The sequence below is a fragment of the Artibeus jamaicensis genome, unplaced genomic scaffold (genome assembly GCF_021234435.1).
Source record: "Artibeus jamaicensis isolate MK-2021 breed Jamaican fruit bat unplaced genomic scaffold, CSHL_Jam_final contig_867, whole genome shotgun sequence".
In the NCBI taxonomy this organism is placed as follows: domain Eukaryota; kingdom Metazoa; phylum Chordata; class Mammalia; order Chiroptera; family Phyllostomidae; genus Artibeus; species Artibeus jamaicensis.
In genome coordinates, this window is record NW_026521995.1 from 6,087,291 (window position 1) to 6,112,379 (window position 25,089).

Genomic DNA, 25,089 nt, shown 5'->3' on the forward strand with positions numbered 1-25,089 from the left:
TATTATTTTTTATCTTCACCTGAGGACATGCTTATTGATTTGAGAGAGAGGGGAAGGGAGGGAGAAAGAGGTGGAGAGAAACATCAATATGACAGAGAAACATCAGTTGGTTGCCACTCATACATATTCTAACCAGGGACTGAACCCTTAACCTAGGTATGTGCCCTGCCTGGGATCTGATGCCTCAACATTTTGGTTTGCAGGATGATGTACAACCAACTGAGCCACATCAGTCATGGCCAGAAAATTATTTCTTATAAAAATTAAAACAAAACTTTTTAGGATTTTCTTTTCAAACCATCATCCCCATTCTTCAACAGAGAAATCACATCAAAAGGCTTGATTCTGACTTGCATGGCCATATTTTTTTTAGACCTGACTAAATGGAATTATACAAAATGCCGAAATTCAGTTTCACAAGAGATTATCTTTTATATCTCTTTCAATATATTGGAATTCTTCCTCCACAGAGTCAAGGGATCTCTACTTCCCATTATCATACTCTAGAAACGATGGAAATGTCATTAAACGTAACACACATGCTAATTTAATAATGCAGTTAATTTTTTATATTCTCAGTAACCAACAAATTCAACATTAGGGATCTCGTAGGAGAAATAAAAGTTATTTCCATCTCTGCATAGTCACAATTTCTTATCACAGTGCACTAGAAGCCCCACTGACAAAATGGTATTAAACCACTAATTGAATTCATGCAATGAAAATTTGTAAATTAACACTTTCTTTTACTCACTATGGATGATCAAATCACTTTTTTTTACAAAGAAAATGTAAAACTAAAAGTACAAGGAAAATATCGCCATGGCAATATGGTCCTTGAAAATCATGGCTAAACATTTAGGTTTAGAAGAAACTTAAAAGTGTCTTATATGTGGTAATAATGCCTTCATAATAAAGCCTTATAGTAAAAATTTGATCTTGTAGAAACTTTCTGGGGACAACAAAATTTCAGTGACTTATACTATGCTTAAGTAAAAATAATTATAGGATGGGGCATACTATATAGAATAGGTCGGTTGAAAAAAGAATAACAAATTTTGAACCATTGAGTGAGATTATATCGAGGTTTGGGGAAAGGAGAATGACAGAAAGAAAAATAGACAGGTTAAGTTTTTAAGAGTGGGATGGCTTAACATAGTTCTTAATAGTAAACAAGATACATTCCAAAAAGAAATTCTCATAGAAATTCTATGATTCCATCATCCTTCACTGTTGAATGAGAAATACGTTTCCACAGTGCTCCACAGGGGTGCCTGTTGCAAAAGAAAATGTATACACTTCAAATAGCAAAGCTTTTTCATTTTTTGTTGGGCAATATATTTTTTAATTTTATTAATTTTAAATTTAATAATTTTAAATTATTATTTTTAAATTAATACTTTAATTTTATTAATTTTTTAGTTGGGTGATATTTCCATATTACTTGTGGTCACAGCAGCTACATTTTTTCTCCGTATTTCCTTTTAAAACATAGTTTGCTTTATCTTCCAGTGTGTACAATAACATTTGGATCAAAGTCAATAGTCAGAAATGGGAATTACATGTAAGTAGTGTTTCATATTACATTAAAATGACCTCTTTGTTGTTTTTTAAGACTTTTGTTATCTCAACCAAAAAAAAAATCTCTTATCCGTTGCAGTAACAGTGATTTTCCCTTATTTTTATTTCTGAATTTTTCTCTCTTCTATTTTTACGCTGAAACAAGATTGCTAATTTTGGAAAAACTTCAAATGAAGAGAAGCAGTCATAAAATAGTACCTTCATTCAGCTTCATGATTCTTTTGTATCCATCCCACCCCATCCATTCTTCACCTTCTTGTTCTTCACTGTGACAAGGAGTGAGGTGGGTGGGTTGATTTTTGTGGACTACACTCCACCCCCAGCACTTTTGTCCTCCAGCTTCTGCCTGAGTTCAGCCAAAGGCCCCACTGATGGGATAGAGAGGTTGGGGCCTTTCTTTCGCTTCTCTCTCGAAGTTACCTGATCCTAGTTCTGTCTTATCTGTCAGGTGGCCGGTCTTCTAGGCTCCAGTTCTCACTGGGCTCTGGTACTACAGTTTCTTGCCCTGCTCTTCAAGCCTCAGGTAGCTGCAGCTTCCCACTGTCATCAGTCCTGGGTTCCTCAGTGTTCCTTGTTGGCTCCCTTAGCCCTGCTTCATATCTGCAAATAGTTGCTTCAAAACTCTCTTCAGAGTCCCAGCTGGGTGTGCCTACTATTTCCTGCTTCAGCCCTGATTGATAGAGCTTCCTTTGGTTATTTCCTACAGACATGTATATAATGCAGTAGAAAATACTGGCCAGGGAATCAGCTGGTGTGGGTTTCAGTCTCTCTTCAGCTAGGGACTGCATTTGTTTTGCTCACTATAGTGTCCTCCAGGCTAGGACTGTGCCTGGAATATAGTAGATGTTTAATAAATTAATCCACGGATGAATGAACAAATGAGACCCATTAACATATTTGCATTTTATATTCTTATCTGAAAATGAGTTTGGAATAATTAGATCAGATGACTCCTTCCAAGTATAAAAGACTGTTATTTTGTAAAGAATGGGCAGAAGAACGTGGCCTGCTCAGAGATATACAACCATATTTTTTAGAACTATAGGCAAAGCTTAACCAGGAAGGGAAGCACGGTTCAGGGCTTGTCAGGAACAGAGCTAGGGGTCTTGTTAGCACAGCGGCTACACTACTACACTACCTGGCTAATAAGGCAACAGTGAAGGATCTGCTAGTGTCACATCAAAAGGCATGCAAAGAAACTGTGTAGTGTGTAGATCAGAAAGTAAGGGCAGTTTATCCATTATAGCAAAAAGGTGCAGAGGGAAGAGGCTTTTCATTCTGAGGGAAACTCTTTTTCCCTATTTCTCGGCATCATTTAGATATAAAATTCTGGCTTTCACAAAAGCATGTACTTTCTAAAAATGGTAGAATCTAAATGGGAGAGAGAGAGAGAGAGAGAGAGAGAGAGAGAGAGAGAGAGAGAATGGGCCAAAGAGTAGGGTGCTTCCTGAACATGACATGCAAGTCTCAAGTCCGGGTCTGCCAGTCACCTGCCAGCATGTCATTCTTTCTTCTTTCCAGGATACCATTATTAAACACCGTGTTTATACTGGGCAGGGGGTTGGGCACTGGGGAAACTGCTGTCAACGAAGAGACACAGTACAGCCTCTGCCCTTAGATCCCTCTTACTCTGCAGTTTAAGGCCCAGCAAATGACCTAACTATATCCTTCAGTGGACACTTGTGCCTTGGAACCTTATAAAACTTAGGGTCTGTACAGACATGCAATTTAATTCAATCATCAATTAAATCACAACATTCCTACAGCAGAAATTTTCTTATGCCTGGCTTAATATCCTGGGGACTTAGCATGATACTTTATGTGAAACAGGTATTTAACAAATGTTTATTGATGAATATTATGGCACTGATAAATGTTAAGAATTTATAACATATAAATAAATTTTTCAACAGAAATTAATATAGTAAGAAAACAAGATTTTCTATTTCAAAAAAGTCACTAGAAATGGCTTTGTAGAAAGCTTTGAAAAATAGCAAATACCACTTTAATTTCTATAAGAGATAATATGACAGTAACAGAGTAAAAGTAGGTACTTAATAAATACAATCCTGCTCAGATCCCCAATATTTTAAATGCTTCAGGTAAAATTTTGCAGTAAACACTCAATGAAAATATTGTCTTTAAGTTAATTTTATTCAAAATAAAGAAAACACATGTAAAATCGAACACCTGATTACTTTAAAATTTGAACATTGGCTTATAGGAAAGAAAAAACAACGTTGGTCTAGGGACAGTTTCAATTATTCTAGAGCTCCATCTAGTGAAAAATATCTATTTTATGGGTATTATTTTTTTAAATGCAAGGACATGAAAATGAATATAAAAATGTTTTCCCCCTTATTTATGCATGTTTGTTGAAGGAGAAGGTGGGCTTCCTTACAACACTACTTCAGGAAAAAATAGAAGCTCACCAAATTGGAAACAAATAATAACCCCCACATTACAACGTGTGTTTTCCCCAAAGAGTCCTCTTTGCTGCATGTAATTGTCACCATAACCAAAAGAAAGTCATCAGGTTGCAGAGTCAAAGTGCTAGCTTTGCTAATTGTGGATGGCAGACCTTTCTTTCAGAGGTGTTCCAAAGAGTGTCCTAGGATCAGAAATTACAGAACACTCACCTCCAGCACCGCTTCCCTTTCTTCATCAGAGAGCCTTTTCATAGCTGCTTTCCTGAGGTTTTCCTGGATGTAGTTATCATATTCTTCCTGGGCATTTTTTATTTCCTCATTTCGCTTACATATATATTCAGGTGTGACACCATAATCCTTACAAGGATTTTTCAGAAAAAAAGATCAATAACCTGAATGCACTCTAATACACATGTATATACCAACCATTAAGTGGGAGAAAAAGAAATAGTACAGACATAAAGCTTTTACTTAAAACACTCAAAATGACAAAATTCAATGACTTTTTCCCCATTGGGAACCAGTCGACTCTGTTTTAAAACCAACTGAGCTGTTATTTGCGGCAGGTTATTTATTCTGTTCTGAATGTTTCCAGTGCCTGCTCTTGGCTGATGACTCAGTCCTTACTTTACCTCTAAGACCTGACTTTTCCTTATTTCTGCTTCAGCTTTTACTTTGAAATATCTTAAATATCTTGGGGTCTCTTCTGAAAGGTCTTGTTAAATAAAAGATGACACATACTTCCAAGGCATTATAAAAACAAACTCTCAAAAGATAGAAAGCACATCTGCTTTAAGAGAAAGTTGACTTGGAGCCCTAAGTGTTTGGAGAAATGCAAAAATGCTGTTTACAAGGACTGATGGTGAAGTGATCAGCTGCGGTTCTTTCAGTTTAATGAATATGTGCAATAGATATCTGTGTTGAGACACAGAACTACTCCTTATTTATTTTTCAAAAAGTTATTTGTACTTGGTGCTAGGTATATTAGTGAATAAGAAAGACAGTTTCTGTCCTTATGGAATGTGAGAGAAACTCAACCAAAATAAAGTATAAAATAATGTATATATAATATTATATATTATTTCAAGGTAAGATAAAAGTCAATGAAGAGAGATAAAGTAATAGGAGCTATTTTAGATAAATAACAAGGTCAGGGAAGTTCTCTCTCAGAAAGCAGCTGTTGAGAGAGGTGGTGGTTATCCAAAATATTCATAAGTATTCTGATTCTTGAGCACTTGGTAGCAGAATATGGTCCTTTTACCCTTTCAGTAAGATGTAGATAGCTATGTTACCTGACTTGCCCAATGTAAGTGGAAGTGACCTCTGTACCTTTTGGGTAGAAGCCTTAAGAATTAATGGATGACTTGCCATATTCTTTTTCTATCTGGTATAGTGATGGGAGGTGTTTTGGGTTGCCTAGGTCATAACATGATGACAGGAAGTAGAGCTTCCAACAATCCTCAGTGGAGATGTAGCACAAGCAAATAATAACACTTAGTTGCTTTTACTTACTGAAATGTGAGAGTTATTTGTTACCACAACATAATATAACCCATCCTGCCTGAACAAGGGATAGAAATCCCAGCTGTGAGTGTGTCCTGGGAAGCTACAAAGCACTCTATAAATAAACACTAAGAGCTCAGTACTGCAGTTAGTCAGTGCACTGGCAAACAGTCCAGTCCATCCTAGGAAACACTGAGGGCGACACCTCATTGAAGCTCAGTGCAATTACTGATGTTCATCATAATAATTTAATATCATGACAAAAGATTAAATTATATTTGGTATACCCTGTTTAATAAAAAGAATTACATGATACATTTTAGGAAAAAAAAACAAGTTCACAAATGGGTAAAAGCTTCAGTGATCTGAAATATTTGCAGGTGTTGGATCACTGAAAGCTAATGCATACTATGATGATAATAATTGCATATATATATCTACTCTTTATTAAATTTTTACTAGGTGCCAGGTATTATGTCAAGTAATTAATATATTTTACATCACTTAATTCTCACTCCAACCCTGTGATAAATCTAATAACTAAAGATCACAGAGTTAAGTAAATGGCAGAGTTAGAATTGGAAATGATGTCATTACTGTTGCTATATGGCAATCATCCATGCTTTAGTTTGTTTTCACAAATTGTTTCTCGTGGCACAAATGGGCATATAATGTTTTATTTGGAACTAAACATGAGGTTTACTCATTTTTAAAAAATGATATTGCCCTTAAAAAACTTACTATCTCACTCATCAATAGTAGATTTAAAAAAAAAAAACCAACTCCGACAAGTGGGAAGTTGAGTAAAGTCTTTCATGAGCTCTGATTGCTTAGCCTGCAACACCAAGGGAACAGTAATACCTTAGTGTTTGCATGACTTGGTAGAGAAGCACAGGTACACATACTTAATATTTTCCTACCTCTGTGATGTATTTTTAGTTCAATTTTCTGTTTAAGGCAGAACATACATTGAAGTGGACAGCTTAGGCAGAAGGCAGCCAGAAGGAGGGGCAGACTGTGTGGCTATTGGTAGGTAGTATGACTATCAAAGAAGAGTTTTTATATGATGGTGGATAAATAATAGACTGAAAATAGCTTTAAAGAGCCAGGAGAGTGAAATTTCTGCTTTTCTATACCTTATGGGACAAAGGCTATAAGCTCCAGGGGCTACAGAAAAAGGAAGTATCCAGAGAGGCCTGAAAGAACTTGATGTGCTGCCAACTCCTAGACTTCTCCTGAAGTCTTCCCAAGTGTTTCAGCCCAGGGAGAAGCTGCATTCTCTGACAACAGTCTCAAGGGTCCTGTTTTGATTTCTTACTGTAGATCACTGGACTACCATAGCCCCTCTTACACCATTAATACAATTTTATTTCTTTTTTTCTTCCTTTCTAATTTTGCCACACCTTATTATTATTATGCATTATTATTCTTTAAGGTTTTGCACTCATATTTTACTATATGTGTTTCAAGTACTTCTATGCTCTACAAGTATACAAAGTAAAATTTTTTTATAAAGTATTTTTGGTAAATTAAAAAAATTTTAAAGATCTTCTATATTTAAACAATTAAACCCAAGTTTCTGTCATATTCATCAATGAAATGATATGTTTATTTGATTAGTGCCTTTTCAAATAGAAATGAAAATCCCAAAGGGACTAGATTGTTGTTCAGTGCTTTCAAGGCCTGCTTTACTTCAAACTAACAGCAACTGAATATATTCAAGTTGAATTAGTAATGTGAATTAGTTATACTACTCTGATAGGATGGACGGCTCTAAATTTATTCCTCTTATTCTGCTACCAAGACACTGAAACCTAGTGACTAAATCTTAGGATCTTCTGAAAGGTTATTCCTTTTAGATTTATAGTAACCACTGTGCTTTTAATGATTTGTCCACGTCTCCTAAAATTAATATCTTTTAGAGAATGTTTGTTATAATTATTAAATATATTTAAAATTTCAGTACATTCAATTTGCAACAAACACAAATTTCAGCAGAATAAGATCTGGCAATCTAGATAATTTGTCCAGTGAGAACCCTATTAATGATAATATAGACAATCATTATGAACACTATACTTGAATTATTTGAATTTCAGTTCCAAAATTAATATATCACAATATTACCTTTTTATTGATGTACTTTGGAACTAGTCCAGAAGTTTCAAGATCATGCTTGTCTCCAGTTCTTTTGTCAACATAAATTGGCTTAGGCTTTTTAGCTACTCCCATAATGACATCAGCTACATTTGAACTGACAAAATTTTTTTCACTCTGGACTCCCATGACTGGGTGATCAGTCCTCAGTGGCACAGGAGGCTTTTTGGGCTCAGTCCGATCAAACTTTTTTTCTGTTAAGCACAGCATTTCCTTGTTAATATTAACCATAAACATTTCTATCCACTGCTATCTATAACATCCAACTATTTTACCACTAGAATATTGAAGTTTTAATTTAAAATGTAGTCAAATGTTTAAGGTAAAAATCAATAATCATAAGTGCAAAAAAACAAGTGCAATATAATCAATTGAAGAACTGTATAAAAATCTAAGGGAAGAAGATAAACACCCCAAATCATATGCTTGGTAACTGATACATTTTGACTAGCTATTGTGAAAATATTTTCTTACAAAGATTTCAACAATAAAAGTTTAACCTTCCCATTGAAAAAAATTTTAAACACGTAAAACTTTTTTGAGTACTGTTAATATTACTAACAATTGCTTCTTCAGAAGAAAGTTACTGTAAAACCACATGTAAATGAAAACAAATTTGATGTATAGAAAACCCAAGAGTTTATGGGTTTTTAAAGTGAACTACTATTACTATAAGCCATAAAAATCATGTAATAATTAGGTACCAAACATGCAGCTTAACAAACAAAACATTACTGATATAAGTGAAGTTTCCAATATCATTCCACTCATTGCATCTTACTTCCTAAAAATACTGCTCTCCACAATTATTTTATTTCTCTATGCCAAATTCTTTTCACTAGCAGCAAAAGAAACTGGTCATTTTCATATAGTGTGTTTAACTTGACCATGCCAATTAATCTATTTTGATAGAGCCAAATTAAATGGTTTATAAAAAAATTAAAATGTAAGAAAATTACAATTTATTTCCAAGAGCTAAAGGACACAATTGTCTTGAAAAAACATTACTTGAATCTTAAATCCCATCACACTAGGAAATTTGACTTTATTTCTTTATCACTGGAGATTTTTATGAGTTTATATAACTTTTAGTATAAAAAAATACAGAGTGGGGTAAAAGTAGATTTACAGTTGTAATACTAGTAAATACTAGTATAATTAATAAATAACGATATGAGAATAGTTTTGAATACTCACAACTGTAAACCTACTTTTGCCCCACTGTGTACATATTATTGAAAGTCTGTGGACTGGATTAACCTCTTGTTATGGGCTGAATTGTCTTCCCCCAATATTCATATGTTGAAGATCTAACCCTTACTATCTCAGAATGTGACTGTATTTGGACACAGGATCTTTAAAGAGGTACTTTAATTAAAATGAGGTCATTAGGGTGGGTCCTAATCCAAGACAAACACAGAGGGAAGACCATGTGAAGAGAGAGGAAAAAGACTGCCACCTACAAAGGAAGAGAGGCCTTAGAACAAACCAACCCTGACAACACCTTGATCTTGGATCTAGACCTCAGAATTGTGACAAAATAAATTTCTGTTTAAGGGACCCTGTCTGTGATACTTTGTTATAGGAGCCCCAGCAAACCAATACACCTCTGATATTAGTTCTATCTATATGCCTAGGAACATTATAAAAGAGTTTCGAATATTCATTTATTCATTAATTTATGCAATATACTTTTGCTGAGCAATTGCTATGTCCCAAATAATGCTCTCAGAACTGCATTTACAGCAGTGAAAAAAGACCAAGTTCCTGTCTGTGCTCATGGAGTTTACATTATAGTAGGAGGAAGAAAAAATAAAATTTGATATGTAGACTATAATGTATATGTTTAGTTGAACCATATGTGAAATTGTTTGCTGTTTTTGACCTACAAAAATCATATCTTCTTCCTGCGTAATGTATTACTGAGGTGTTATGAGCACTGTTAGAAACCGAATTATGGAATTTCTTTTTTTTATTGTTCAGGTACAGTTGTCCCTATTTTCCCTCATTACTCTTTCCTGACCTATCCACTGCTACCTGCCACATTCAATCCTCTCCCCTCCACCATCGTGTTTGTCCATGGGTCCTTTATAAATGTTTCTTGATGACCCTTCATTATCTTTCCCTTTACCCTTCTCCCCCCACCTTTCTGGTTAGTCAGTTTGTTCTTTATTCCATGTCTCTGATTCTATTTTGCTCATTTGTTTGTTTTGTTCATTAGGTTCTAGGTGAGATCATATGGTATTTGTCTTTCACTGCCTGCTTTATTTCACTTAGTATAATACTCTCCAGTTCCATCCATGCTGTCACAAAGGGCAGGAAGTCCTTCTTTCTTTCTGCTGCATAGTATTCCATTGTGAAAATGTACCACAGTTTTTGGATCCACTGATACACTGATGGGTACTTAAGCTGTTTCCAGCATTTGGCTATTGTAAATAACACTGCTATGAACATTGGGGTGCATAAGTTCTTTTGAATTGATGTTTCAGGATTCTTAGGGTTTAATCCCAGCAGTGGTATTGCTGGGTCAAAAGGCAGTTCCATTTTTAGTTTTTTGAGGAAATCCCATACTGTTTTCCCCAGTGGCTGCACCAGTCTGCATTCCCACAATCAGTGTACTAAGATTCCCTTTTCTCCACATTCTTACCAGGACTTGTTTTATTGATTTGTTTATGATGGCCATTCTGATCAGTATGAAGTGGTTTCTCATTGTGGTTTTAATTTGTATCTCTCTGGTGAATAGTGATGCTGAGAATCTTTTCATATGTCTCTGGACCCTCTGAATGTCCTCCTTGGAGAAGTGTCTGTTCAGGTTTTTTGCCCATTTTTTAATTGGATTGTTTGTCTTCCTGATACAGAGTTGTATGAGTTCTTTATATGTTTTGGAGATCCAACCCTTGTCTTAGGTAAAATTGGCAAATATATATTCCCATATGGTTGGTTCCCTTTTCATTACACTGATGTTTCCTTTGTCAGGCAGAAGCTTTTTAATTTGATGAAATACCATTTGTTTATTCTTTCCCTTATATTCCTTGCTCTAGGGGAAAAAGTTAGTGAAAATATTGCTGCATGGAATAGCTGAAATTTTCCTGCCTATATTCTCCTCTAGGACTTTTATGGTGTCATGACTTATACTTAAGTCTTTTATTCATCTTGAGTTTATTTTTGTGTATGGCGTAAGTTGGTGGTTGAGTTTAATTTTTTTGCCTGTAGTTGTCCAGATCTCCCAACACCATTTGCTGAAGACACTATTTTTACTCCATTTTATGCTCCTGGCCCATTTGTTGAATATTAACTGACCATAGAGACATGGGTTTATTTCTGGGCTCTCTATTCTGTTCCACTGATCTATATGTCTGTTCTTATGCCAGTACCAAACTGTTTCAATTACTGTGGCTTTCTAATATAGTTTTATAACAGGTATTGTGATCCCTTCTACTTTGTTCTTCTTTCTAAAAATTGCTGAGGCTATTTTGGGTCATTTATCGTTCCATATAAAGTTTGAAATGTTTGTTCTATATCTGTGAAATATGTCATTGGTATTTTGATAGGGACTGCGTTAAATCTACAGATTACTTTGGGTAGTATGGACACTTTGATGATGTTATTTCTTCCAATCCATGGACATGATATATGCTTCCATTTATTTGTATCTTCCTTAATTTCTTTCTTCAGTGTTGTGTAGTTTTCTGAGTACAGGTCTTTTATTTCCTTGGTTAGGTTTATTCCTAGGTACTTTATTTTACATAGTTCCCATAGGAAATGGGATTTTCCCCCCTAATTTCTGTTTCTGATATTTCATTGTTGGTGTATAAAAATGCCTTCAATTTCTAAATACTGACTCTGTATCCCATTGCTTTGCCAAATTCACTTATTATGTTGAGTAGTTTTTTTGGTGGAGTCTATAGGGTTTTCTATGTACACTATCATGTCATCTGCAAACAATGACAGTTTTACTCCCTCCTTTCCAATTTGGATGCCTTTTATTTCTTTTTCTTGTCAGATCACTGTGGCTAGAAATTCCAGGACTGTGTCAAATAAGAGTGGTGAAAGTGGACACTCTTGTCTTGTTCCTGATCTTAGTGAGAAAGCTTTTAGTTTTTGTCCATTGAAGATGATGTTAGCTGTAGGTTTCTTGTATATGTAGGCCTTTATTATGTTGATATATGCTTCCTCTACTCTCACTTTGCTAAGTGTTTTTATCATAAATGGGTGCTGTACCTTACCAAATGCTTTTACCACATCTATGGATATGATCATATGATGTTTGTCTTTCCTATTGTTTGTGTTATCTATTACTTTTATTGATTTGCAAATATCGTGTCATCCTTGCAACCCTGGGAAGAATCCCACTTGATCATGGTGATCATGGTGTATGATCTTTTCAATGTAGTGCTGGATGCAGTTTGCCAATATTTTGTTGAGTATTTTAGTGCCTATGTTCATAAGCAATAATGTCCTATAGTTTTCTTTCTTTGTTGTGTCTTTATCTGGTTTTGGGATTAGAATGACACTGGCTTCATAAAAAGAGCTTGGGAGTCTTCCCTCTTCTTGGATTTTTTAGAATAGTTTGAGAAAGATAGGGGTTAGTTCTTCCATAAGTGTTTTGTAAAATTCTTCTATGAAACTGTCCAGTACAGGGCTTTTGTGTGCCAGGAATTTATTGAATACTGCTTAAATTTCACTATTTGTTATCAGTCTGTTCAAGCTTTCTGCCTCTTCTTGGTTCTGTTTTGGAAGTTTATATTTTTTCTAGAAAATTTTCTAGAAAAACCTGGGTTTCACCCAGGTTTTCAAATTTCTTGGCATGTAGTTGTTCACAGTAATTTCTTACAATGCTTTGCATTTCTGTGCCATCAGTTATAATCTCTTCTCTTTCATTTCTGATTTTGTTTATTTGGGTCCTCTCTCTTTTTTTCTTGATGAGTCTGGTTAAAGGCTCGTCAATCCTATTTATCTTTTCAAAAATTCATTGATCCTTTGGATTGTTCTGTTAGTCTCTATGTCATTATTTCTGCTCTGATCTTGGTTATTTCCTTCCTCTTATTTACTCTGGGCTTTATTTATTGTTTGTACCTCCAGTTCCTGTTTAGGTTATTTATTTGAAATATTTCCATCTTTTGTAAGTTGGGTGTATTACTATGAACTTCCATCTTAGGGCTGCCTTCACTGTGGTCCCATAAGTTTTATACTGTTGTATATTTGTTTTCATTTGTTTCTAGAAACTTTTGGATATCTTCCTTGATTTCATTATTAACCCTTCCATTGTTTAACAGCATGCTATTCAAGCTCCATGAATTGATTGTGATTGTTTTTTAGTTTTTTCCTTAAAGTTGGTTTCTATTTTCAAGCCCTTATGGTCTGAGAAAATAGTTGATATAATTTCAATTTTCTTGAATTTGTTGAGGCTTGTTGTGTGCCCTATCATGTTATCTATCTTTGAAAATACTCCATTTGCATTAGAAAAGAATGTGTATTTTGCTACTTTGGGTTGAAAGGTTCTATATATATCAGTTAAGTCCATTTGATGTGGGCATTGTTCAATGCTGCAATATCCTTGTTGATCTTTTGTTTGAAAAATCCATTGTTGACAGTGTGGTGTTAAAATCCCCTACTATAAGTGTGTCTGTCTATATCTTTCTTGAAGTCATCCAAAATTTTCTTTATATATTTGGGTGCTACTATGTTGGGTGCATATATGTTTACAATATTTATGTCTTCTTAATGGATTCTTCCCTAGAATATTATGAAGGGTTCTTCTGGGTGTGTTTTTATGACTTTTGTTTTGAAGTTTATTTTGTCTGATATAAGTATTGCTACCTCAATTTTTTTCCCTGTCCATTTGCTTGGAATATCTTTTTCCAACCATTCACTTTCAGCCTGTGTAGGTCTTTTGTTCTGAGGTGAGTCTCTTGTAGGCAGCATATGTGTGGGTCATGTTTTTTTTAATCCATTTCTCTACCCCATATCTTTTGATTGGAGCATTTAATCCATTTATATTTAAGTTTATTATTGATAGGTACTTATTCATTGTTATTTTTTCCCTTTGTACCTGCGTTCCTCTCTCTCTCACTCTTTTTCTCCATCTTCTTAAAGCAGTCCCTTTAGCATATCTTGCAAAGCTGGTTTGGAGGAGGTGTGTTCTTTCAGTCTTCTTTCATCTGGGAAACTCCTTATTTCACCTTCCACTTTAGTTGAGAGCCTTGCTGTGTAGAGTAGTCTTGTTTACAGGCCTTTGCTTTTCATTACTTGGAATATTTCTTACCATTCCCTCTGGCTTGTAGTGTTTGTGTTGAGAAGTAAGCTACTAGCCTTGTTGGAGCTCCCTTGTTTCTGGATACTATCTGTTTCTGTCTTGCTGCTTTTAAGATGCTGTCTTTCTCTTTAAATTTTAATTATGATGTGTCTTGAAGTAGGTCTCTTTGGGTTCATCTTGATTGGGATCCTGTGTTCTTCCTGAACTTGCATGGATTTTCTCCTCAGATTAGGGAAGTTTTCTGTCATTAGTTTTTCAAACAGGTTTTCTATCCCTTGCTCCTTTTCTTCTCTTTATGGTATTCCTATGATTCAAATGTTCTTGCATTTCACGTTGTCCTGAAGTTCCCTTAAGCTATCTTCATACTTTTTGAGTCTTTTTTCATGCTGCTGCTCTACCTGAGTATTTCTTTCTACCTTGTCTTCCAGCTCACTAATTCGGCCTTCTGATTCATTCAGCCTGCTTGTTTTCCTTCTAGTGCATTTTTTATTTCAGATATTGTATTCTAAATTTCTTGCTGGTTATTATTTATAGTTTCTATTTCCTTTTTCATGCTGTCATAGCTCCCACTCAGTTCCTTATAGCTGTCACTGAGTTCCTTGAGCATCCTTATAACCATTCTTTTGAATTATATGTCTGATAGCTTGCTTGCCTCCATTTCATTTAGCTCTTTTACTGGGGATTCTTCCATTCTTTTTTATTGTAGGTTCTTTGTTTGTCTCCTCATTTTAGGTGACTCATATTATGAAGATTAAGGTTGGAGCACAGAATAAGACATTATTGTGGAACCCAAGTAGTTTTCTTCTACTACATACACCTAACCAAATAAGCTCTGTATGATTTGTTTGACTACAAAATCAGGGGTATCCATTTATTTATTTATTTATTTATTTATTTATTTATTTACTTACTTACTTACTTACTTATTTATTTAAATATTTTATTTATTTATTTTTCGAGAGAGGGGAAGGGAAGGAGAAAGAGTGGAAGAGAAATATCAATGTATGGTTGCCCGTTGCCTCTTATGCGTCCCCTGCTGGGAACTGGCCTGCAACCTAGGCATGTGCCCTGACTGGGAATCGAACCGTGATACTCTGGTTCACAGGCCCGCGCTCAATCCACTGAGCTACACCAGCCAGGGCCATTTTTTAGATAATCACATGGATAAATTTGGCTTCCAAACAAGTATTCTGAAATTTGTTCAGAAGCCAAATTTAATTATGAATTGAAAGTATGAAAATGACTCCTAAAAGAGAATCTATATATTTATTAATATATTGTGTAAGAAGTAAAACTGAATTCTCAGAAAATTAGGACACTGTTTATGAAAACTAATTCATTCTTGGGTAAGTAGAGTAAATTATAACTCATGGTTGTTTGTGGTTGTCCATCTGATGGTGTCTTAATCCTATCTCCACCTTTCCCTTATGTTATACTTATCAAAATATCATTTTGTCTCTCACCCAGGAGTAGGAGTTGACTATGTGGTGAGGCTTGAAAAAGGGGGTGCTAACATTTCTTCACAAATTATTTGGTGATAGTAATAATAAATCTGTAAGCCAAATGGTTTGTTTTTATCAGGCTATGTGAAAATGGCAAAGCCCACATACCCTTGTTGTCATGCAGATGTTCTATCAGCTGAATTTAGAGAAATGTTCATGTATCTATCAAGTTTTTTTCAGTGTGTCTAGCAAATTACTGTCTTCAAAATTATGTTAGAAATGGCAGAATATTCAAAAAGAAATTGGCAGCAGTCTTGGGATATAGTATCTTTAACTTTGTCTCACAGAGTTTGTCTCGTGAACAACTGAACCTCTTAATTATCCTTAAGGCCCATGAAATTTTATGTTTATTTACTTATAATGTTTACAAAAGGATATATAGGATTCTTCTCTTTTTCTTTATTTTATACTTAGGATCTGCATAGTTTGGTAGTTGTGTTATATAATATGCTTGACCCTACAGAAGGATATGTGAGGGCCCAAGTAATATCATTGACCCTAAGGCATTGAAAAAATCTAGTTCCATTTTAACATTTTCTTGTGTTCTCAAGTGATTGTGGGTCACAAAACACCAAGACTCCACTTGAGGAACATACAAAATAAATTTTTGAATACATGAATTCAAGCATGAATGTTGTATTTTCAGGCTTGCTTCTCCATCTTTTCTGATAATGCCCTCTTATCTTTTGTTATGGCATATGGGTTATGAGAAAGGATTGTGAGACATAAACTATGGCTATAAGGAGAAGTAGTTTCACTTTTATCAAAAGGTACACCCTAACTGGGCTTGAGATGTTGCATTATTTCCTTGATACCAGAAGACATAAAAAGGTTAACTTTTGAAAAGAGATAAGTCTCCTTTCCCTCTCATCTTTCTCATCCTAAAGCAGTAGTGAAGACATACCACAGGCAGGAAGAAGCAGCTGCCCTTTTCATTCACTCTCCATTTTCTGATAACATTCTTTCCTGATATCTATATACACTATGACCATGATTAATTATGCAAATTGTGAGACCCAGTACAAAATAAAAATGTGGTGCTCCTTCATTAAAAAGTATCAAAAATTTCAAGATGGCAAAAGCAGAACATTAAACCAAGCATGGGATCCTCCTAAGCACAAGGTCCCGTGTGACTACACATGTAACATGTCCAAGAACTGACTCTGTCTACCACTCATTCATTAAGGCATCCAAATTATTGTTTTAATGGTCTTAGAGACCATTAAACCCATATTCAAGCCTACGGTCATTGCTTTAACAATTGATAATAATGCTTATAGTTTTCATCTCTTGGAGAAAAGACTCTTGCCCATTGGGGTTTAGAACTCCTCTTATAATTGTCAATGAAATCATATGGCTAGTGACTAGGACAGAGGGGCATGTGGTGCTGGAAGTGGGGCTTTAATGGATGGCCTAAGAGGTAGTTCAAGGTGCTTGACTACCAAAAAGAAAGTCTATTTTGGGAGCAAATTAACATTCTCTTCTCCCATGTCTATACATTCTCTTTTTCTACTTTATTTTAGCCTCTGAAATTCGGTTTTATATGTTGTAACATTGCTATTATCTGTAAATATTGAATATTTATAGACAATTAAATAATTTTAGTTAAATTACCTGTTAACATTATTAATATTAAAAAGAGTGATAAAACCTACTGGGTGGTAGAGTTTTTTCCTTTGAATGTTTCTTCAAAAAATCCTTTGGAGAAGGTACTTCAACTTTTGGTGGTCCCATAGTTTTCATAGCAGTTTTAGATTTTTGCATGTCCTCCTTTATAGCTGTCTTAAAAATTGATATATACCTAAAATTATAAAAAGTTGCAGCATTTATATTTCTAGTAAAATTATTTAAAGTTTAAATTAAGATACATATTTCTAATTTGTAAAAGTCTAAATTCATTTGGAGATAGCCCTAAAGCATAATTATCTGAGCCCTGTCCTCAGATTTAGGCATGATTTATGATGTTTTTCCCTAAGAAAGAGATGCCCAGGTAAAGATGTTCACAGTATTTCCTTATTATTCTTTCAATATCTGAAGCATCAATAGTGATTTCACCTCTCTCTCTTTCTCCTCCTCCACCCCCTTTTTTTCTAATCAGTCTGACTAGGGGTTTATTAAGCCATAGGGCTCTCCTCAAGAAACCAGCTTTCATTTGATTTTCTCTAATGTTTATACATTCTCCATTTCAATTTCTGCACACATATTTACTATTTCTCCTCATTTTGGGTTTAGTTTGCTTTTCTTCTTTTAGTTTCCAAGGTGTGAGTTTAGATATGACTTTCCAAGGTGTGAGTTTAGTATAAATATTTATATTTCCCTATTAGATGTATTTAACGCTATAAAATTTCCTCTATGCATTGATAACTGCATCCCACAAATTTTGATATGCAAAGCTTTCATTTTCATTAAATTCAAAATACCTTTTTAATCTCCTTCTGGTATCTTCTTTGATTTAGGAGCTTATTTAGATGTTTTGTTTGGTTCCCAAATATTCTGGGACTTTTCAGCTGTCTTTTTGATTTTTAATTATTTTCTATTGTGGTTAAAGAATACTCTTTGTATGATTTCAACTCTTTTACATTTTTTGAAACTTTTCTTGCAGCAAAAAGTATGGTCTGCTTTGGTAAATGTCCTACATACACTTAAAAAGAAAGTATACTTTGCTGTTGTTGGCTGGAGTGTTCTGTAAATGACAATTAGGTCAAACTGGTCAGTAGTGGGTTTTTGTCAGTAGTGTTTTTATGTGCTCTATTGATTACTTAAATCTCTGGTTACATTTGTAGATTTGTTTGTTTCTTCTTTTAGTTTTATCAGTTTTTGCTGAATATATATTTGACATTGTTAGTAGTACATACTATTTAGAATTACCATATCTTTTTAAAATCCTGACTACTTCATCATTATAAAATAGTGACTTTTAAACCTATAAAAATTTTGTATTCTAAAATCTTCTCTGTCTGATATGAACACTACACCTCCAGCATTCCTTTGACTTTTGGTAACATAGTTATTTTTTCATTGTTTAACCTTTTACTTATTTGTGTCTATTTTAAAAGGTAGGGTTTTTTTTTTTGAGATCAAAGAATTTTTATCCTTTCTAACAATCTCTTTTACTTGGCATGTGTAGACCATTAACATTTAATGTGATTTATTAAATGTACACATTTAAATTTTCCATCTTGCTCTTTATTTTCTATGTATCCCATTGTTCATTCTTTCTTTTTTAAAATCCTGCCTTATTTTTGGTTTTGTTTGAACTTCTTAAATTTAAATTTGTGTTATTTCTAAGATTTACATGTTTAACTTATCGGCCTATATTCAAATAATATTATACCACTACACATATAAGAACCTTACAAAGAATACTTGCATATATTCCTTTCCCAATCTTTGTCTTAAAGTTGTATCTTATTTCCGTATGTATTATAAAACTCATAATCATTGTGATTATTTTCCCTTTAAAAGGCTGAGTAATCATATCTTAAATAAAATTTAAAAAGAAAAATAATATTTGCACATATATTTCCCATTCTCATTATTTCATTGTTTTCATTCTGTTATTTCATTGTGTAAATCCAAATTTCTAAATTACACTCTACCCTTTCTGGTGCAGTAAGAACGTTTTAGTCCATAAGTATGCCTTCCTTCCTTGCACAAATATAACGAAAAAAGACAACTAGACCAAAAAACAAATATCCACTAGAATTGTCAGAAAATCAACCTGTGTGGAAGTCCAGCACCCAAAGATTTGAAGAAGGCACATTCATGCAGACGGGTAAGAAGGGTGGAGACATGGAGAGGGAGAGAGACAGAGAGGGCTGCAGATGCGGACTGGCGTGTGGAGGCGCGGGGCTGGGAAGGACTGGCCCCACACCTGAGCAGGCTGGGTCAGAGTCAGGAGGGATACCCAGGGTCAACAGTAATAGCGTAATTGACCAAATATGTTTCTAAAAGTAAAATAAAAATAAAACAAAATAGCACTCCCCCAACTTCCCCCCAAAAGAACACTTTAACTTCTAACTTCTGTTGTTTCTGATGAAATATTACTATTCTTCTTTCTTCCTCTGTATGCAGTGGGTTTTCCTCCCCTTGGCTACATTGAAGCTTTTTTGTTTGTTTGTTTTAAGAAATTTGATTGTAATGTCCCTTGGTGTGGTGGTGTATGTCTTCTTTTCCTTCCTCCTTCTTCACTGTGATTCTTGGATTTATGAATTTAAGGGTTTCATTAAATTTGTCAAAGTTTTGGCCATTATTCAAATATTTCTTCTGCTTACCCATCTCTCTCCTCTCCTTGGATTCCAATTACCCTTATGTTAGGCTGCCTTACACTCTTTACTGCTCACTGATTCTGTTTTTTCTGTTTTATTTTGTATTGTTCTATTACATGTTTTCAAATTCAACAATATTTTCTTCTGTAGTGTCTTGGACACTCTGAATCATATCCCTAGTCTATTTTCATTTTAGACATGATATTCTCTATCTCTGTCAATTAGATTTATGTCTCCCTGGTCAGGTGGCTCAGGTGGTTAGAGCATCGTGCTGTGTGTGGAAAGCCTGCAGGTTCAATTCCCAGCCAGGGCACACAGCTAGGGTGTAGGTTCAATCCCTGGTCAGGGTGCCTAGGGAAGGCAACCAATCAATGTTTCTCTTTTACTTTGATGTTTATCTCTCTCTCCCCACCCCCTTCCACTCTCTCTAAAATCAATAATTAAAAAATCCTAGGGGATCCAGATGGTGCTGGAGTAGATGGAAGCTACACTAACAATTTACCAGGATAAAACTGGAATTACAACTAAATTATAAAAACATCATCCTGAGTAACCAACTTAAGACTACCTGTAGAGAAGCCTTATAACTGAGGACTTACAGAGGAAACTACACCACCACCTCAAGACTGGCAGGAAGTACAGAGGTGCCAGAGAGCTGGCTGGGTTTCCGTGGGTGGAAGCTGAATTTTCAGAGGGATATTTCAGCAATCAAGGAAGAGGGTTCCTCTGAGAAGGATGGGGTTCCAGACACCAAGCCAGGCTTCCCAGCCTGGAGGACCAGGGCCGGGAAAGGTATCCACATAACATCTGGTTGTGAAAAGCAGAAGTGTGTTTTTCTACTCCAGGAAGCATTTGCTAGAGATGCAGCCACCTTCTTAAAAGACTAATGCATAAAATTTTGCTGGCAGGCACTTACCCAGGGCTCCAAAAAAGTGAGGGCTGAGTAGACTAGAACCATGTGAGGAGAATCTGGGGTTGGTGACTCCGGGGAGAGAGCTGAAGGGACAGCCACCAGGATCCCTGTCCTCAGTCATTTCCCATGTACTGCAGATGCCATCTTTCTCAGGCAGACCACTCCCCTCCATGTGACAACAGCCTAGAAAAGCAATAGTCCCGTCCCCAGGAATGCCTCTCACCTCATCCTGTGGTGATAAAACCCTATGACATAGCATAGCTAAAGCCTCTTTGAATGACTAAGCCTAACAGACATGCTATAGGCAAAGGTGGACATGTGGGTGCTTTGAGACTTTAGCTGACACTCCCAGGTCCAGTGCTGGTAAAGGCCAGCCTGGGTGTGCAGCTTGGTCCTTTTAGCATGTGCCCAGGCCTAGCAGAGGTAGCCACAGGCTACGAATCACTGACAGATCCAAATAGGTTGCCTAGGGTCAGTCACAGGCAGTGCTGGACATAGGTGTGAACCACTGTCTTTGCACGTTTACTTAATACATAGAAACAAACAAGAAGAGATAGCCAGATGGGAAGACAAAGAAACAGGTACCAAATGAAAGAACAAGAGAATTCTTCAGAAAAGCTAAATGAAAGTACTACAAGTGATTCATCAGATATAGAGTTCAAAGTAATGATTATAAGGATGCTCAACAGCATGAAAAAACACATAGAATCCACGAAAAAGTACCAGTCAGAAATAGAGTGCAATATGTGAAATAAATAATACACTGGAAGGAGTAAAGAATAGGTTGGATAAAGCAGAGGAATGAATCAGTGATTTGGAAGACAAGGTAGAAAAAAAAACACCCAGTCAGAGAAGAAAACAAAAAAACTTTTTAAAATGAGGATAGTTTAAGGAACCTTTGGGACAACATGGAGTATAATAACATCCACATCATATGGCTGCCAGAAGAAGGGAGAGAACGAGGGATCGAGAATCTGTTTGAAGAAACAATGACTGAAAAGTTTCATAACAAAGTAAAAGAAAAAGACACACAAGTTCAGGAAGCACATAGAGTTCCAAACAAGAAGGACCTGAAAAGGCTCACACCAAGATATCATTAAAATGGCAAAGCTTAAAGACAAGGACAGAATTAAAAGCTGGAAGGGAAAAGCAGGTAGTTAGCTATAAGGAAACTCCCATAAGAATGTCATCTGATTTCTCAACAGAAACATTTCAGGACAGAAGGGTATATCATGAAATATTCAAAGTGATGAAAAGCAAGGACCTACAACCAAGGCTATTTTAACCCTGCAAGATTATCATTTAAAATTGAAGGAAAATTAAAGAGCTACCCAGATATGAAAAAGCTAAAGGAGCTTGTTACCACCAAATGAGTATTGCAACAAGTATTAAAGGGCTTGGTTGAAGAAAGAGAAGAAGGAGAAGGAGGAGGAGGAGGGGAACAACAACAAAGGAAAAATAGTTTAAAAATAAAATGGCAATAAATATGTACCTATCAATAATCACTTTAAATGTAAACATCTTAAATGTGCCAATCAAAAGATACAGGGCAACAGAATAGATAAGAAAACAAGGTGCTGTCTTCAACAGACCCACCCCGGAATGAATGATAAATACAGATTAACAAGTGTAAAAAGATGAGAAAAGACATTTCATGCAAATGGAAAGAAAAATAAAGTTGGGGTAGCAGTACTTGTATCAAACAAAATAAACTTTAAAATCAATGCTACACTAAAAGACAAAGAAGGACACTACATAATGATAAAGGGAAGAATCCAACAAGAGGGTATAAACCTTGTAAACATGAATAAAACCAACATAGAAGCACCTGCATATTTAAAGCAAATCTTGATAGACATAAAGGGAGAGGTCATAGTAATGGAGTCATAGTAGTAGGGTATATTAACACACCATTCACATCAATGGACTGATTTTCCAAACAAAAAAATCAACAAAGAACAGCAGCCTTAATGACTCACTAGATCACATGGATTTAATTAATATCTTTAGAGTATCTATCCCCAAAGCAGCAGAATATACATACCTTTCAAGCACACATGGGGTGTTTTCTAGGATGAACCACATGTTAGGATATAAAAGAAGTCTCAAGAAATTTAAGAAGATTGAAATCATATCAAGCATCATTTCTGACCATAATGCTATGAAACTAGAAACACAAGAAGAAAAATGAAAAATACACAAAGATGTAGACATTACTAAATAACATGCTAATAAACAACTAATGGATGAACAATGGGATCAAGAAATCATAAGATAGCTTTAAATAAATGAAAATGACACATAACAACACAAAATCTGTAGAACACAGGGAAAGTAGTCTTAAGAGGGAAATGCATAGCATTATAAGCCTATCTTAAGAAAAAGCTCAAATAAACAATCTAAATTTATGCTTAAAAGAACTAGAAGAACAATAACAAACAAAGCCCAAAGTAAGCAGAAGAGAGGAAATAATATAGATCAGAGTAGAAAAAAATAAAATAAAGTGTAAAAAACAGTACAAAAGATCAATGAGCCCCAAAGATGATTATTTGGAAAGATAAACAAGATGGACAAATCTTTAACCAGACTCATCAAGAAAATAAAAGTGAGGACACAAATAAATAAAGAAATGAAAGAGAAGTAATAACCAACACCAAAGAAATACAAAAGATTGTAAGAAAGTATTATGAACAATTATATGCCAACAAATGGGACAACCTGGACAAAAATGGGTAAATTCCTGGAAACATAAAATATTCCAAAACTAAATCAGAAAGAATAAGAGATTCTTAATAGGGAAGAATTACAACTAGTGAAATTGAAGCAGTAATCAAAAAACTCCTAACAAAATAAAGGTCCTGCACAGGAAAGCTACACAGATTAATTTTACCAAAAATTCCAAGAATACCTCTCCTTCTCAAACTATTCCAAAAAAGTCAAGAAGTAGAATGATGGCAGATCTATTTCATGAAGCAGGCATTATCCTAATTCCAAAACCAGATGAAGATTCTATAAAGAGAGAAAATTATAGGCCAAATTTCTGATGAACATTAATGCTAAAATCCTCAACAAAGTATTAGTAAACTGAATACAGCAAAACATCAAAAATATCATACACCACGATCAAGTGGGATTTATTTTGGGAATGCAAGGTTGGTATAATATTTGGAAATCAATAAATATGATATACTACATAAATAAAATGAAGGCTGAAAACCACATGATCATATCTACAGATGCAGAGAAAACGTGATAAAATCTAGCACCCATCTATGATAAAAACTCTCAGCAAATTGAGAATAGAGGGAACAGTCCTGGCTGATGTGGCTCAGTAGATTGAGCATGGGCCTGTGAGCCCAAAGGTTGCCAGTTTGATTCCCAGTCAGTGCACATGCCTGGGTTGCAGGACAGGTCAGGTCCCCTGTGGGGGCTGCATGACAGGCAACCACACATTGATGTTTCTCTTCCTTTCTCCCTCTCTTCCCCTCTGCCTAAAATAAATAAATTAAATCTTAAAAAAAGACTAGAGGAAACATAACTCGACATAATAAAGGCCATATATGACAAACCCACTGCCAGCATTATAGTCAATAGGCAAAAACTACAAGCATTCCCCTTAAGATCAGAAACCAGATAAGGATGTCCACTTCCACCTCTCTTATTCAACATAGTCCTGGAAGGCCTAGCCACAGCAATCAAACAAGAATAAAAGGCATCCAAATTGGAAAAGAAGATGTAAAACTGTCTTTATTTGCAGATGATATGATACTATACAGAGAGAACCCCAAAGATTACATTAAACTGCCAGAACTGATAAGTGAATTCAGCAAACTAGCAGGATACAAAATTAATATACAGAAATCAGAGGCATTTTTATATGATAAGGAAATTAAGAATACAATCCTATTCACAATTGCTTCAAAAACAATAAAATATCTAGGAATTAATTTAACCAGGGATGTAAAAGACCTGTACTTGGACAAGTATAAGATATTGAAGAAATTAAAGAAGATACAAATAAGTGGAAGCACATACTGTACTCATGGACAGGAAGAACTAACATCATTAAAATGTCCATACTACCCAAACCATTATGGATTCAATGCAATTCCTGCAAGGAATGCATATTCCTTGCATTCAAGGAATGACATATTTCATAGAGCTAAAAAAATATTCCAAAAGTTTATATGGAACCACAAACAACCCTGAATAGCAACAGTGATCTTGAGAGAGAACAAAGTTGGAGAAATCATGCTACCTACTATCAAACTATACTACAAAGCCATAGAAATCAAAACAGCTTGGGGTACTGGCATAAAAACAGACACATAGATCAATGGAACAGAATAGAGAGCCCAGAATCAAGCACATGCCTCTACAGTCAATAAGAGGAGGCAAAAACATACAATTGGCTAAAGATAGTTTATTCAATAAATGGTGTTGGGAAAATTGGACAGATATGTGCAGAAAAATGAAACTA

General features: G+C 35.1%; 1 protein-coding gene across 2 annotated transcripts in view; it reads right to left on the reverse strand.

Annotated features, from left to right (window-relative positions):
* The window catches only part of ENKUR (enkurin, TRPC channel interacting protein), a 42,386-nt gene that overhangs the window by 4,666 nt on the left and 12,631 nt on the right, over positions 1-25,089 (reverse strand). For both annotated transcript variants that reach the window (XM_037125802.2, XM_037125801.2), the window contains exons 2-4: positions 17,084-17,229; positions 7,641-7,864; positions 4,221-4,367 (exon numbers count right to left, since the gene is read on the reverse strand). In XM_037125802.2, coding sequence (XP_036981697.2) covers positions 4,221-4,367; positions 7,641-7,864; positions 17,084-17,229 — 517 coding nt within the window. The remainder of the gene's footprint in view (positions 1-4,220; positions 4,368-7,640; positions 7,865-17,083; positions 17,230-25,089) is intronic.